The 17,735-nt window shown below is 30.7% G+C and overlaps 1 protein-coding gene and 1 long non-coding RNA gene across 11 annotated transcripts in view; one reads left to right on the plus strand and one right to left on the minus strand.

Annotated features, from left to right (window-relative positions):
• The window catches only part of LOC148622232 (myocyte-specific enhancer factor 2C-like), a 67,082-nt gene that overhangs the window by 21,737 nt on the left and 27,610 nt on the right, over nucleotides 1-17,735 (plus strand). For 2 of the 9 annotated variants that reach the window (XM_088571924.1, XM_088571925.1), the window contains exon 1: nucleotides 5,417-5,553. The exons of 2 other annotated variants lie outside the window; for them this stretch is intronic. Coding sequence is in view for 3 of the 7 variants with exons in the window: in XM_088571916.1 (XP_088428042.1) it covers nucleotides 17,456-17,487 (32 nt within the window). In the remaining 4 variants the exon portion in view is untranslated. Of the gene's footprint in view, nucleotides 1-5,412; nucleotides 5,554-6,521; nucleotides 6,641-11,283; nucleotides 11,431-15,676; nucleotides 15,833-17,440; nucleotides 17,488-17,735 lie in introns of those variants that run through there. 5 more of the 9 variants (XM_088571916.1, XM_088571917.1, XM_088571921.1 and 2 more) reach the window with 4 other exon arrangements.
• Nucleotides 3,678-7,734, minus strand: LOC148622233 (uncharacterized). 2 transcript variants are annotated; one of them, XR_015920606.1, is made up of 4 exons: nucleotides 7,602-7,734; nucleotides 6,480-6,611; nucleotides 5,297-5,537; nucleotides 3,678-3,936 (listed from the first exon to the last, which is right to left on the minus strand). It is a non-coding gene; the product is annotated as an uncharacterized LOC148622233 (long non-coding RNA). The 2 variants fall into 2 exon arrangements; XR_015920605.1 differs by lacking the exon at nucleotides 3,678-3,936 and having other exon boundaries at nucleotides 5,245-5,537.

Below are 17,735 nucleotides of genomic sequence, written 5' to 3' on the forward strand. Positions count from 1 at the left end.
GATGGTTGCATTCTACGTTGGTTATCACATAAACATGGTTTTAGGTCTCAGTGATCATATCATTGATATACAGAGTGGTTAAGGACCAGCTATGTTGTCTTGTGAATTCAGTCATATGAACAATCATATTATCTCTATTTGAAGAGTGAAAAAGCTAAACTGCCTTTTTCAAAATCGAATTTCTGATTTAGTCAGGAGACATGGTATTAGAAATGCTTGATATGGAATGAAACATTTCATCAAAAACAGTGACTGTTTTTTTGATGATTCTGCAAAAGTAACATATTGCCCAAAACGTACCTGCATAGAATTTTTGTATTTAAATGTTTACTTTTAGATAGCAACACATGGATGATATTTTTTAAATAAAAAATGTTTTTAACAAATCTGACTGAATTTACTGATTTCTCAGCTAGATTCATTTTTTAATTTAACAATCATCAAAATACTTACTTGCATAGATCACTTACATAAGTTTCTAACCCTGTTAATTGGTGAATGAACAGAATGGCTTGTTGACTTCCTCTTATGTTAGAGAGATCACTCAACCCAGAAATGAACAATAAGTTTGGACTGTAATATATTAAACATGTCAAAATGGTGTCATATATTATCATTTCTATGCAATTTTTAATAATTTCTTTTGAAACTGAGAAGTTCTGAGTGTTTGTTTGGTTTGGTACTAAAGGTCTCGTACTTAAACAAACTAAATATTTCGGCAAGTTTTCTTGTCAGATTATACCTTCATGATATGTTATCGAGCTTTTATTGCACATGGCTGCTATTTTCTTCTTAGAACAATTGTTATTTGGAACTGCTTTTGTTGCAGGAATTTACATATTTTAGCTTCATTCTGTGCTTTGGTTTCTGTGTCATGTATGCTTAAACTTCAAAATAGGTTTTGTAGGCTCAAAAAGCACACATTGTACCAAATACTATGCAGTATCCATTTTGGTTTGACAGTTTATTTTCAGGGCTGATTTTGATATAAAGCAAACATATCCCTGTGATAGATACCAAAAGAAGTCAGAAGTGTAGCTCAGTTTTATATTTGAAATGAAAGGATGATTTGCAAGGGAATGCAAAAAATCCCAGTTCAAATTGAAAATGGCCCATTGACTTAGATAAAAAGATCAAGATGGACATGTTCAGTGAAATTGTTCATCTTTTTTTTGATTTACCATATGATTTTATTACTACTTGTAGATACAATTTGGTCTACTTTGTGCTGGTAATTGATGGATTGCTAATTCAATTCTTTAATGACCTCTAAAAATGTTCCATATTATTTGAAACTTTCAGTTTATTTAGACGGATGTTGCTATCATTCTGTGATCTGTAATTACGTTTATAAGCTTATTGTGTTCATTATACTTGTATAACTGTTTATATCTTGTTGATGTATAAACTTGCTTTTCTTTATATTTGACATGGCCAGTTTTCATCTTTCCTGAATTACATTGACATATGTAAATCTATAAAGTACCACTCTGTGATGTTGTAGGAGTAGTAATTTGGTGTACTGGCTTGCTCAACTTTGCTCTTTGTCTGGTATTTACAATTCCTGTTCTAATAAGGGACCACAAGCTGTTGTCGTATTTGGTTTGGAAATGTAATTTTGTTTTTCTGAAAATTAAGTTCCAATACAAATGGTGTCCAACTGCTTTTCAAAGCCAAGCTAGCAAGATCAAGTGAAGTCAAATTTTACAAAATGATATAAAATGAAGTGTAATTTAGGTATGTTATTCTGAAGTTGTTTTATCCAAATAGCTGTGTAAAGGAGCAGATTGAATTGACAGGCCTGCGTAGGTGGTCAGGTTGGAAATAAGACTGTTAACTTCCATCTATACTTTATTTCTTTCACGTTGTTTTTAATGAGGAGAACATCAGATTTTCATTGATTTTTGTTCCGAGAAAAGCCTCAGTGAATGAAGAATCGGAATTTGGTTAGGATATATATGTCCAATTAACGACACCAATCAGCACTGTGCAGCGGGTTAGCTGATTGGGAGTGGAAGGATAGGTGATGTATACTCCTGTATGGGTCGTATATTGATTAGTCTTGGTCAGATTATGGTTCGGTAATCCTGATGTCATTTGGATTAAGATGGATCTCTGTAACAAAATCTAGGTGGGAAGTTTTGTTGATTGATTGTTCATTTCTATGCAGCTATGTTCTGTATGAGGGTGACATAGCTACACTTTATTATAGGATTAGCCCCTTGTCATGTGAGTATGCAATCATTAGCTGTTTTATTCTGTTCCCACATGTATGTTAAAAGCATTGATGGTTTGTTACTTGGTGGATTGGTTGCCTGGCAATATATTAGCTTAGAGGAGCATAACTGAAAAAAATGACTGACAGTTTAGGCCCTATTCTTATAGAGTTTAAAGTTTGTGAAGATAGATCAGAGACAGCTGTGGGTTACACATGTAAAAGAGCATCCCGATTTAGATTCAGGAATGCTGTTCTATTTCTTCAATTTTTGTATAATTTATAAATCAAGTTAATTGTCTAGCAGTTTCCTTGTCAATGTTTTTGGTATACATTTGCATATATATATATTTGTATGCATTTACATTTTTTATGTTACTTGAAGTGAATGAATTCAACTTGATTCCCCAAAAGTTTTGCTATTTTTACTTTGCCGAAATACCCATTTTTAAAGATCTATGAGGATGGCTTCTTTCTACCAGTGCATGAAGATACATACTAGTGTGTTTACTGGTTGACTAAGTTGATGATTTAAAGTGCAGGGTTTCTATGTTAATCTTGACCTTTGTGTTAAAACAGTATATGTTCATTTTCTCTGTAAGAAGATCATTCCCGTTTTTAACATTATCAATGAAGTGGATGCATGCAACCTCCATCATTCTGTTTACCACAATATTTTGTCTAGTGTGATTTAACTGTATTCTAGCTTGTCTAGCTGGAGCTTGTCATTTTCTTCTTTTGCTGTTGTCTCAGTTATTTTGGAGTGAACTATATTTTTTTAATATGTGCCATGTTATTATTTAATGATAGACTTTTGAATCCTCTACTGAGTCACCTGAGCAGAGAATTTTGCCTGTAGGTTGGTTTAGGGCATTTTAGAGCTTGTGCTTTTTACAATGGTTAATGAGGATGATTAGGCTGTGTACATACCATTAGATCTTGGTACAGAGAGGTTGGTTAACCTGAGGCTGTTGTCAGATGTAATGATCCTCCTCTATAGATAATGTTACACACTTAATTGACTACTATATATCTGTCAAATCAGATTCTTCAGTATTAATTAACTACACTGTACATCTCACTTGCTTTTATCTCCGTAGCACTTTCTTTCATTCTTTGAAGCATTATAAAATCTGGCAATATTTTATATCATGTTAAAAGTTTTTTTGTTAGTAACTTATGAAGAGAGTTGCACTTTGTGAAGCTTTGAGAAAAGGTTTATATTAATCATTTTTCATCTTGAGACTAGATAGATGTATTTGACCTTATTGGATACCTTCCAAAATTAAATCTTGGAAAAATATCAATAAGACTAGCAAAATTGAAAAAAAGTCACTGATTTAAATACTTGTTTACTAAGTTCTAATGAAAAATCAATAAATAAAATGAAAAACAAACTTGTAGTGCATAAATATTATATAAATTTTTTGAAAAATACATCATAGAATTAAGATAACTCTATTCAGAAGAGGAAAGACTTTAATTAAATTGAATTTAAAATGCCATACATCCATCAAAGTTGATATATTTTATCCAAAAGGGAACATCTTTTATTTGGTGACACAATTATAAGAACAAGTTTATAATCCACCAAAACCACAAGGGAAAGATATAAGTGTAATTTATAAGGTAGTTGACTTGCGGAGGTTCCGGGTACAAGTTGTTTGAGGTTGACAAGAAGTAGAAGTAGATCAGGTATATTGGTAAAGATATTTGTATCACTGAAAAGAAATAATTCAAATAAAAATTATCATTTATTATTGGTTTCTACTCATAGGTCTTTATTTGTCACTGAAGTCTGTTTCTTGTGTTAATGACAATTTACAAATGTTAATTTTTTGGCTAAATTTCACATTTTAAAATTATTTTAACCCCCCCCCTCCTCCCCCATCATTCTTAACTGACTGACAGATTTATTTAGTATTGAAATTTTAACTTCACCAGTAATTTGATACTAAGTAAGCATGGAGCTACTATATCTTGTGATATTTTATAGATTTTTACCATTGAAGTCATGGTAGTTATGTCATTCCCAGGCTCTGTTGCTTATAGAATAATGGCACTGTATTGATTCAGTAAATAGCCTGTGTTTCAAACCTTTAAAAATTTCATTAGCTAAATGTTGATACAAAAAGAATAACCCATTGATTTAGCTTCGTGATGTGTAAATAGTCTAGCTTGAATGTCAATAACTTTTCAATGCTTGCATATTTTCTTTTTAATTCTGTGAAAAGTGTTTCCTGCTTCTGTAAAATGGTGGTCATTTGTTTTTTTATTCTTCTTATAACTAGGATTTAGCTAATATTTAAGGCCAAACAATTCTTTTTTAAAAGATAAAGTGGTAGATCAGGTAAAAAATTTGCAAATGGGTTTTTCCTCTCTTTGATATATTCATCTACGGTCCATTATTATTGTTCCAGTATTAATGCAGTAAGCATGTATAATATCTTGCATAACTGTTTGAGACTTTAGTGGTATTTGGACTGTTGATTTATGTAATTTGGGTTATAACCATATACCTAAATGGTTAGGGGTCAACAAGCTAAACCATATGAGTTTCCAGACCTGATTAATATTTGATGAAATCTGTATATTGACTTCAGATTTTGAAACACAAATATTCTTATAGCTTTATACTTAAGATAGCAAAATATTAATTTTGTTGCTTGTAAAAAAGTTGATTGAAATAAACTTAAGTATATTTGTAGTTTAATTGTTTATGTCTGTTTTATTCCCTTTTTAATACTTTTGAAATACAAAATTCCTGTGCTTAAGTGATATTTTATAAAATTTTAGCGAAATGATATTTTGGCTATTTATTTCCATGATCAGTCAATAGCCCATGTTATATGTATATAGTTTGACCGTACAGGTATGTTAAGTAACCACATCCGGCCTCATGGATAATACCAATTTTTTATTCTAAGGAATTGTTTTTTTGTTTTTTTTTTTATAAAACTATTTCATGAAGATGTACAGCTTCTTTTACAAGTTGTTTCCAATCAATCTATATGCATGTAATAAAACTGTTGTGTTTGTAGTCTTTTATTTTTTGATGTTATTTCAATGCCATCAACATACTCCTTAAGGACTAGCAATGCACTGTCTTGATTCCATAAGAGATATCCCATATGGAACCCCAGTACACCTTTGGTAGGTAATAACATAACAAACACAGTTCCATGTGTCTTGTGTAAGGTAGAAGAAGATGCATTCTGGATGAGTCATTTCAGCAACTTTGCAATCATCCTCAGGTTTTGGCAGATTCCTTGTGTTTTGGTTAAATCTTATATAATCTGGATATTTTTATTGTCTGTTGAAACTTAAAGATAAAAAAGGTATGATTTAATATTATTGTAAAGTCATTTTTTAATATCTTATGATTATTGTGATTATTGTGCGGTTACTTTGGTACATAAGTACTTGACAGCTTTTTAATCTGGTTTGAATTTTTCATTTGAGAGAAATATAAAATTTTAGGATTTAAAAGATTTATAAATCTTGATTTTTATTGTTTCAGAGGGACAAGATTTAATTATTACATTAGTAGGGGTATCAAAGTGAAAACATTTGGATTCTTTTTTTTTATTCATATATGAAAATATTTAATTTTGCCATCCTATCCAACAATCTTGCCAACTTTACCTCAACCATCCAGAAGATGGTAATGAGTATCTAGTAGAATAGATTAGTGGGGTACCACAATTCTTACCTTTACAGTTCTTTATACTAATTATTATTGATACTTTCTACATTTTAATGTAAAAAGTCCTTTTGTTGTTTACACAATCAGTTATTTGCAAATAGTACATATAACTTGATCTCACCATGTTTATCAGCTATTTAGAGATTTTATAAAGTAATTTTTCAATCATAGTTTTCACAGAGTATATTTATATGTATTGAATAAACTGTAAAATATGGTTTGTTATGTTCCAAAGATAGTAAAATTGATTTGACTGCCTTTCAAATTGAAAAAAATCAAATTACAGCCATTAAATAAACAAAAAATCAAAAACCAAGTCAAACAAGCTCAAAACCATGCACACAAATGAAGAAAAAAACAGAGAATAAACAATACACATTTTTTACTTCCTTTTAACAACAGCTGTACTATCAAGAGCATGTTTTATAATATAGGATTAAATCATATTAATCAATATTGTATCTATTCTTTGTTGTTCAATTTTACACAGCAAAAAAAAAGTGTGCATATAGTTGTTGAAAACCAAATTGTGTTGTCATAGTCTAAACTTGATCTTACCTGTTAATAACAGTACTTGTCAGTTCTTTAAAATTGAAACAGGAAGAGAATCATTGGAGACTTTGTAAATATCCTGTATGATGACTGAAAATTAGACTTGGGTGCAAAATTCCATTTTTCTCAAGGAATTTCCTGAGTGAGATGAAGTAAAATCTATTGTGGTAAGCATTGTAATAATTACAGTGATTAGTGTTTACATAGACCTACATATAGTCATGATACTAAGAATTTAAATCTATCCATTTTTACTTGTAATTTTTATAAACAGACCAGATGTTTTAATTTCCTTGTTTTTATATTTCATTCACTTTGTATCTTATTGTATGAAAAAATACTTTACTAGCTACATGTGCCAAAAAATCGTGCCTTGTTGGCTTGAATGCCATACTTACACACTCTAAAGGTTAAAGTTTTTTTTTTTCAGTAGTCAGACATACCAGAAATTTGAGTACATTGTTTAATTGGCACCACTATATAGGGTTTATATGTGTTACATCACGTATGACTTTTGATCACATTTTTCTGAAGATACTGACTTAATGGCACAAGTAGCTGCACCTCTGACCTTCATAATTCACTTTGACTGATTTTGTACATGAAACATTATCTTTGTTGATATATTGGACTATGAGCCAGTGAATATGTTTTGGGGTATGCCATAATGGATAATACAAAATTTCAAATTACAAGTGTTTGACTTATCATTTATATGTTTAGCAAAAAATTATTGTTTGTTTTGGTATCATAACCCTCTAGTTTGTTTGCTAACTATTGTTACAAATCATATTACTGTAAACATGGAAATTATTGTGCTGTCTTATTTTTGCGGTTTGAGCCATCAACCTACTTTTGTGCAATTTTAAATTTGCAACCCTGCCTTTTAAAAATTACATTGTAATGTTCTTTGAAGAAATCTTCACAAAAGTTTAATTTTTGCTTTAGAAGTCTAATCACGAAAATAGTGAAAATGTAACTGCCATAAAATCTAAAGCTTTACAGTATCCTCTCATGCTTTATTCTATGGTTTAAAAAATGTGATTTAATTAGTTTTTCTAAAATATTATCTCAAGTTTTACAATGAAAAATTATAAAATTAATTTCATAACATGTCAACAAATCTACCTGTCTGAATGAAGTATAAATCCCAACAGAAATAAAAAACAGTTTTTCTTGCAGTTTTAACTCTCTCCTTTTGCCATTCAAGTATCAAATGTTTAACTCTACAAATTACCCAGCTTTTTATGGCTTTTATGAAAATAAAGATTAAACAAAAATAACTTTACTACAAATTTATATTTATCTTTGGTAGTATCTATTTTTGTTCGGAATGCTTTGTGCTTCTGGATAAACTTGTAATTTATATTATTAGTTAGGTATATTTAGCCTTCTATTTAGAAACCTTCCACAGTCAGTGAAGTTGCTAAATCGGGATCAACGTAGCTCTATAAATGTATGATTAGACAAGCAAAAGATATTTTTACCTCACTATGTAAACATTGACTCTCAAGTGAGAAAAAATACCTGTTCTCATATTCAAAGAGAATTGACTTCAGAACAGGCAAGAACTTGCAGCTTGGTTCGCTTCGCTTCACGCTTTTATTGAAGTTGATAATAGACTAAAATTTTGCATGAAAATTTACATAACAAAATTGAATTGGGTTAAATAATAAATAGGCATGAAATAGGTTTATTGATGGATGAGTTAAAGTAGAGTGCATTTTGCTTGGTTTGTGTCCAAGTTGGAATGAAAGAAGGTAATATTATTAAGATAATGCTTTATTACTGAATGTTATGTTTTCTTGTTTAAGTGGAAATAGAATTACGTCTGCCTGGCTTAATTGGTACTATTTCTCATATATCAGCTATTTGGTTATTCCTTAAGTAAAGTTAGTTGCAGTTAAGTAAATAACTAAGTTTCTATCCAGAACGACCATTTGAATTGACTTTAAAACAAAACAAAAAACCTCCCTAGAACCAATGCTTGTTCAATTCCATATTTCTAGTGAACAAGTAGGTTTCTCCTTAGTTGTTTCTAATGATGGATAATCTGATTCCTCTCTGCCATTAGACTATGCATTGTTATGGTAAGTTGTGTTTGGGATAGTATATGTGTACTAGTTAGACGAAATCTAATGCCAGATTACTACATGCTTTAGGAAACATTAAAGCTTAGTCCCTTATCACCATATAATCAAATTTTGTGGAGATTTAAACTTAAATGAACTTACTGATAAGGTCATGACATAAACTATTTTTAGTAACTCATTGTCTATAAATACCTATACTTCTTTACTAAGTACCAATGCCTTTTGTAGTGGATCATTCAGTGTATGATTTCTGTCTGATCTCAAGATAAATATACGGTACTGTTATTCATATTACATTCTTGTGGTTGATCAATACATGTAGTTAGTCAGACCTTGTGTTTGAGTTATCTCCCTTTCAAAGGTTTTATTTTGATTATATATACAAGATTGGTACTATATTCAAGTACTGTTGCACTTCTTTGATTTTACTGACTACAGGAGAAATTTGGTTGTAACAGAAATGTTTCTTAATTACATTTAGAAGATTAAAGGAGAAAAACTTAAATATATCTTTTATTCTTGTACTTAGTATGTGCTGTTGTCCTAAAACTGCATTTAATAACAACCGTTTCATAAGGAATGAATATATTTATGACAAATTAATGTTTGGTTCAGTTTGTTGGAAAGGAGAATGTCTGTGTAAATAAATGAAAAGATGACTTGTTTTTGTAGGATACAGCTCTCTTGCTGTTTTCCATTTCCTTGCTCCGGAATCCGATGTTATTTATAAGGATACAGATTACTTGGTGTGGCCATTACAATCCTATAATGAGAATATTATTTTCTGTAGGATGGCCATAATTAGCATCATCTGTCGCAAATTAGTAGCAAGCACCTGTCCATGATTGTGTATTGATCAGAAGGATGTTAACTCATCAATAATTACTTATTTACATTATTTTCCTCTTTAATTGATGCTTATTTTTTCTTGACTTGTGTTAATTGTCTATGTTGATAATCATCTACTGATCATGTTGTGTTTTGTTCTGATGTTCTGACACCTTTAAAATCTATATATTAACAAGCCACTTTTGTTACTGTTCATCTTTTTGTTGAATTCCAGAACTTGGCTGAAAAAAAAAAATTCAAAATCATCGTGTCAAAAACGATTTTAGAAGAAAGGGTGAGTTGAGTATATTTAGCCAAGACACAGTACTGTGGTTGAAGAGAAAGTTGAAAAAACTCAACAGACATTGTTTTTGGTCCTTTTGTTGCTTAATTATCAATTGATTTATCGACTGATCAAGAAAATTTCCTCCAGTAAATTATCTGTTATCTCCTCCTTAAAAGTTCACGTCCTTTAAGTGTTCTGTGATTTAGAAGATATTGAAGTCCATCCTATCCATACAAGTCCAATGATTGTCAAATGCAGACTTCTTCATTTCGAAGTCAATTTTCAAGTGTGATAGAAGCAAACAGGATTAAAAATGAAGAGATAAATCTCACAAGTGTGTCGTGGTTAACCAGAGAGCTGTGTATTGGAATTCTCCCTTATTAATTGCTGACATCTGAAATTATCTGTTATACATTTTCCTATAGAACAGCCTGATTTTCTGGGTTATTTGTGCCAGATGTAATACATATTCCTGCAAGTCTTGACTTCAGTTTTTTTTTAGTTGTTTTAGGTTTTAAAAAATTCTAAGAAATTCATTGTTCATAAAATCTGCAATTGGTACGCCCACCTTATCCTGATTTTTTCATTCTGCAGGAAGATAGGTTAGAATGTGACTGGCCTTGGTTTACTTGTGTATCTAAGATTAACGGAAATACTACTTGAAGATTCTGATAAAACTGAGTTTCTCAACAACATGGTAAATATGGTACTCCATTGAAACTGAATCATATTACAACTCCAGTATGTTACAGTGTCCTAGGTTTTATGTTTATTCTAAATTCCTATAGTCTAATCGGTTTCTGAAAAATATTGTTTTTATGTTTGGTCTCATCTTGATTCTTTCCTTTGGCTTCATACCAGTATATCTTCAGAATAACATTTGTAAATCCTTTTTTTAATAATAGCTTTTTTTTCAAGTTCATAAGAGATTGGAATATTGGCACCTTTGTACTTTGATAATTCTAAAACTTTCTTTGATGTCACATTTATAAAAGCAAACATTAGTAAAAAAGAAAAGTATTGAAAAGTGTCAGGTGATTTTTTCTCAGAGAGCTTTTTAAATTGATTTGAGTTCAAGCATTGAATAGACTTTCAATAAACATGTCTACAGGTTTTTAGTAGATGTTGATAGTGTGGGAGTTGTATTTTGTCACATGAGGTTGATTTGTATGATGTTTGACAACATGGGCCTCCATTTTGTTGCTTGTGGTCATGTTCCATCCAAAGAAATTTAGGTGTGGATTCAGTGCTCTACTTTTTAAAATCGAATCCATTTTTAAAAAAGTATTGCAAAAAGACAAAAAGAACATCTTTTTGACTGTTGGTTACTTGTAAATGAGTTAAAATTATTTATAATCTGTTTTTTACATATTCATGTGAAAATTCACCTAAAATTGCAATAGTTATATAAATTATTTCATTTTTCCTTGTGATAAGTCATTTGATTCATATATCATACCTAAAAGGGAAATCCTATTTGAAAGAAGCTTCCACAACAAGACTTCTAACTTTCCTGTTGTTGTATTTGTCTGATTATTTCTTGTCTTTCCCATTGAAATACCTAGGAAATAATGATCCTCAAGTACTGCTATAGAGGATGCAATAAAAATCATCATATATTATGAATATTAATGGGAAAATCAATAAGTTTACATTCACATGTGTATTTACAAGTACTTGTCACACTTATCTAAGGAGGTTAAAAGTCATACAAATGGAAGATTAGGGACATCCCTTTGTTTGTATCAAGGTCTGTAATGTTTTTCATTATTGACAATTTTCATTGATAATTCATTGGTGATTTTGTAATGTCAAGTATAGAAGAAATTCTTCTGATTTGTGTTAACAGTGTTTCTGTCAAGACTGGTTACAGAACTTTACTGATGTTTAACTCTGGTGTGTTTACCCTGGTGTGTTTAGTCTCACTTCTTGGCAGCATGTCTAGAGGTCTTACTAAGATATTAATCTAATTAGTCAAAGAATCAATTCCTGAATGTGAGATTATTGAGGTCGTGGTAGAATATTGACCTATATAACTTTTTGATATCTTATTGATCTTATTGTTGATGTTGGCACTCTTGTATGGTGTAAGATAAGGCTTAGAAGGATGTCATGATATTTTCTAAACATAAAAATCTTAAGTTTGTGTCTGATTTTCTTTTAAGTCTGTGTCACAAACATCAAATTATTTTGCATTATTTTTATTACATGATGCATCTGTAGAAAGCTTTAGCTTAAGTTTTTGGATAAAATCTACAATCATAGTTAGCTATAGCTTATCAGAGGAGCAGAGAAAAACAAACATGTGATTAGCCTCTTACACAGGCAATATTATTTCACATGATTTTCACAAGAATTTCACATGATTTTCACCTGAATTGAGCAAATAAACTAAGTGACAGAGTTCACATGAAATTCGGGTGAATGGAGCCTTTATGTGAATTTCACATGAAAATCATGGGGATGGGGGAGAACCAAACATATATTACCAACCAACCATAGGGATGTGGGGTGATCCAAACATGTGTTACCTACCAACCATAGGGATTGGGGAGAACCAAATATGTGTTACCTACCAACCATAGGGATGGGGGTGGGGAAACCAAACATGTGTTACCTACCTACCATAGGGATGGGGGAAACTAAACATTTTTGATTTACTTCTTATGTCCTAACATGTGACTTGCCTTAACATGCTAACGACTTGAGGGAGAACCAAACATACGATTAGCCTCACTGTTTTCCAACCAAATGACAAGAACATTGTAAGACAATGTCAGTTTTATTATTAACTTGTTATAAATGTTGAGGTATGACTTTGTTTACCTGTATTTCAAGGTGAGTTGTGGCATACTTCCTGTCAACATGGGGAATGATTAGTCTTCATTGGCATATAAATGTATTTTGCTAGTATTTGTCATTTTTAAGCTTTTCGTAAATGGGGTTAGTCTCCATTTATTATGGCCTTTATTGTCAATTTTTGCCTTCATAGGTGGAAACATAAATGAAACATAAACTTTAGGTAGATTTGCATACAGAATTTGAACATATGTTAAATAGGGTTATCAGTTTTTGCAACATGTTTGTTTGACTGTTTTATATGGGTCAAATGAAATAAGCAATTACCTGAATCGATGTATGTATACTTATGAATTTTGTGAAAGTGAAGACTCCACACAAAATGTGAAACTTCTATTACCAAATAGTATGTATGTTCATGCCATTTGTCACAAAAGATTTATTGACTTTCCTTACTAACCCTTACCATCTGGGAACCTTAGATGGGCTATTTTCCAATGTTGTGTTCTTGTAATTTTATTTTTAGCTTTGGAAACCACAATTTGATTTCATATGCAGGCAGAGTGACTGTGCTTTAAAATAAGGCTAGCTTATACCACTTTATATAAAAAAATAGGGACTTGACAGCTGAACAAGAGGTCATGTGTTAAGAAGGCCACAAAAAAAAAACTGTGATTTTTTTTAGGGGTAGGGCTCAGTTCTCAGCAGAATGGATCCATTGTGCTTCATTTCACCTAGGTTCTATAGAATAATGATGTCTCTCACCACTCCCACAATGTCAACCCCATATATTAACCACTTCTGATTTTAAGCCAATCTGAAGCAAAAAATTGCAAAAAATCCTCATTTTTTCTCATGAGTGACCTCTCTGCAGTCTTATGACTGTAATGAACAATTTTTGGCTTAAATGACCATCAAAGGGAACAAGCTTTGATAAAAAATTGCACTTGTGACACTGTCTTATACCCTGGTGAGCACCACATCTGGTGAAAAATGACAAAAAATCGCCAGAAATGACAATTTTCAGGCAACAGACCATTTTCCCATGCATCACAGAATCTAGACCTTTTTTCAAACAAATCAACATCGTAAGTGTTAAAAACAACCCTGAAATAGTTATAATAATTTGTCTCTAGTGCATAACTGATGTCTGCCTGGATTATAACCATTTCTTCATGGTCACCAGCCATTTAGGTGTTTCTAGAAAACTTTAGATCCCTGACTCTCATGGTGCACCCAGATTTCGGTTCAGGAATACTGGTACTTTCACTGTTTTAAATCTTTATTGCTTGTAGACATAAGAATGCATTCAAGGAAATATTACAATCAATCTGTAAAGTAGTACATTAACTTAGTCTGGTCACATGTGTTATCCAAGATCAGTATCATAATTGTAAAGAATTTGACATAGTTGCATAATTGGGGTTTACGTATGATGCATTATAATTACTTTTAGTAGGGTGGGGTGGTATGATTTAAGTGGAAACTTGAATCTTCTTCAGAATTAACCTACTTCATAACAACCACCCCCATCTAACCTATCATTGGTAAATCTTTTGATATTTCAATGGGTTCAGTTAATGGAGTTCTTTTTAAAATTAATTTTAGACAATATGATTATTGTTTTCTTTTTTTAGTTTCAAGTATTCTCACTTAACATTTCCAGTCAAGCATATCCCCTTTAATATAAATGAAATAATGGTTCAACAGTTTTCGTAATTTTAGAGTTCACTTCAAGGGTTAGAAGAGAACTATCTTTGAATATGTTTTTTGATTCTGATTTAAATGAGTAGACTTAAGGTTTGGGAGGCTTTATAAGCCCTCAAGGTTCATCAAATAGAACTATAATTACCTTTGGTTTGATAGTCAAGGTTAGAGTAGACCATAACTTTACCATACTGTCACCTGTACCTATCAAATAATACCTTTTTATGATAGAAAATGATTTATATAACCACAAGTTACTATATATGGTAACTCTTCTACATGTAGAACATCTAAATATATACATTGAAGTAAATTATGACAAAGTGTTGTTTTATGCTCATGTATTATGAACATGTTATTTAAATATTTCAATTTTTTTTACATTCAGAACTTTATAATGCTCTAAAGAAGGTCTACTTTTACAATACCAATGTTACTAACAGTGATGTCCTAAAGAAACACATCAACTGTCAAAACTTGGCAATGTTTCTTATGTGTACCAGAGAGTATCTTTAAATTATAGTTCCATTACTTAATGTTAGTTTTGACAAGAAATTTCAATTTTGAGTCCTTTAAACTGTCTACAAGTTAATTAGTAATACAGAATTTTGTTGACTTTACTGTTTCAGTTTTTGTGTTTTGTCTTATTTTTCTTATCATCAGTTTATAAATGTTATCTATTTTATTGGGTTTCCTAAGTGATGCATGCAGATTGTTTTTGATTCCTGTTTTCATGTTCTGGCCATGACTTTGGATTTTGACTTATTTGAATTGTCCCATTCTTTTTGTGGATATTTGTTTGAATTGTCCCATTCTTTTTGTGGATATTTGATACCTAAATGAAACAATCTAGCACATTAGATTAACAACAGTTCTTCAAACCATATCAACTACCCTTTACTTTAACTTGACTCCTTAATTAAAAGTCCTTTATGTTGGTTACTTACAGTAATTAACCCCTGGTTCAGTGTATTTACAATGTAACAATCTCCCATTTTCTTTCTACAAGAATGAGGAAAAATTAAGGTAGCAAAAACTAATGCTTAAGGTAGCTTTGGTAACATTCAATATCTGCATAAATGTTTAATTGTCACTCACTTAGCTTCTAATTTATTAAACTTAGTTAAGCAGGTGATTCTACTGTTGGCAATGCAAATCAATGGGCAGCATGATACTTATTTTCTTATTAGTCACCTGATTCCATTAGTGAACCAAGAGAACCATTTAGTAAATATCTGATGTTTTTAAGATACTGTACCATCAATCATCATCATACGATCCAGAGTAACAAGTCCTGTAAGGTTTCTCAGTTAATCAAAAGACTGATTTAATAAATTCTAGCATCATTATGATTGTAGGGTGTTTCTAAGTACATATTTGTAAGCAATTGTGATAACGTTACAATAAATCCTCTCCTGGTCGAACCATATCTCGGTACAAATAGCCTATCACGGTCCCATTCAGTATTTGACAAGCTTAGCAGTTAGGTCAGGTTTCCCTACTGATTTTCATGTACCGAGTGTGTTGTTGACACTAGAACATCATCCAAGTGTGTTGTTGGTGGAAAAAACACTTTGATTTTTTCAGGACTATGTGGTGTAGAATATAATTTTATTTATATCTTGGTTCCATTAATTTGACTAAATGTAAGTTATCATTATATGAATAATTAATACAGTTGTTTTTTTTCTCATGTTCATATTACAACAATGAGAAGGATATTCATCAGACATGTCTATCAGTGATATTTTATCATACAAAAATTTTATTTGATTCATTGATGCTTTTTTTCTTCCATTTGCATAATAAATGTTTTGATTGCAGTAAAAAGAAAGAAGTGTTGAAATAGAAAATGTTAAAGGTAACTTGTCTATAATGTAAAATAAGACATTAATGGTGGGCTAATTCATTTACATGGAAAATATGTCACTTTCCAGTTCATAATGAAATATTCTTTTCTATAAATCTGTCTCATTAATTATTAAAGTAAAGAGATTCTGCCATGATTACATATGCATAAATGTCTATTCATTGACTTATGAAAAAATTCTGATTGATAGATTTCATACACTCATAGAAAACTTATGTCTAATCAGTGTCAAAGGAATTTGTTCTGAGCTGTGGAAAAATATGATAACAAAATATATCTTAATGAGGATCTAATTAATTAATACAATTACTGGACAAGGAAATAGGATGCAACTGATGCAGTCAAGGATTTTAAACAGGAAATCCTTGCTGCAGTGACATCATAGTAGTCTGAACTATCTGTAAGTTGGCTTTGTTTTTTTTCTTTAATGAAATTTATTTTTACTACAATGTTTTAAATTTTTGTTGGTTTTGTTAAAATGTCATTTCATGTTTTTCAAATGTATCAATCATTTGTGTATTGCATATCAATGAAATTAAGAAGACAATTGTTACACTGCAGCTTTCAGCATATATTGATGTTTTAGCTATGTAACATTTTCAGGTGAAATAGAAAGTAGGGTTTCTTTGCAAAGCCTAAACAATAAATTGTAACATTTTTCTACATTTCTCAAGTTCAATAGTGACACAGTAATAGTGTACTAGATAAAAAATACAAGTTTGATTTTTATCTATCCCTTTCCTGTAGACTTTTTATTATGAAAGATTTCTAAATAAAAGTAGTTAGTCATATCCTCATTAGATTTTAAGTTATCACCTACCATTATAACCCAGGAAATCACTGCTACTAGGTATTTGTTTACATTAACAGAAACAAGAGTAATAAGACAGATCTTTTATTTTAAAATTATGAAAATATGATGATTAGAAAATCCCATTATCATCAGGAAATAATGATGTTAGTATTAACAAATTTCAGCTTAATCTCATCGACTATGTATCAATAACCAATAAAGAATTATGAAGCTTCATTTCAGTTTACTTTGTTTTAACATACATACCCTTAGATTGTTAAATGTATGTCAGATATTTTTTTAACATTTTAAAATAAAAATTAAGTCATAAAAGTCAATTTACTTGCTTGTGGTAAAAGGAAAAGAATCAGGTTCTATAAATACATTGCATTAGTCGTGGGTAGTTTGGTCTATTTTAAATGTATATATTTACATATAAATATGATAATCTATTGGGATTAATCTATAATTGTCTTAGGTTTTCTATACTTAGTGACAATTTCATCTTATATTTTTCAATAATATAGTTTAGAAAATATGGATATTCTATTTCAGTAATAGGTCTGACGTGGAGATGATGGATATTATAAATAAGAGAAATATCACATGTGCAAGTCGACTGATGTTCTTTTATTCATGTAAGGGTTATTACTGGGTACAATGTTGTTGATAATTAGCACTATGTAGGAATCATCTTCATGGGAGATACAAAATAAGAGTGTTAACAGTACCATAGAGAGGCTGTGAAGGGTGCATCAGCTCTTCAAATACCAATTTTTTCAATTTAAGCCATCATTTTTAGCTTGCTGACAGTTTTGTGTTTGAACATTGTGGATTAGATGACTTGAGGAAATAAGAGTGGTTCTGTTGAAGCACAGTAGAGATT

The sequence above is a fragment of the Perna viridis genome, chromosome 3 (assembly GCF_037379345.1).
Source record: "Perna viridis isolate PV_CMFRI_1.1 ecotype Kerala chromosome 3, ASM3737934v1, whole genome shotgun sequence".
NCBI lineage: Eukaryota > Metazoa > Mollusca > Bivalvia > Mytilida > Mytilidae > Perna > Perna viridis.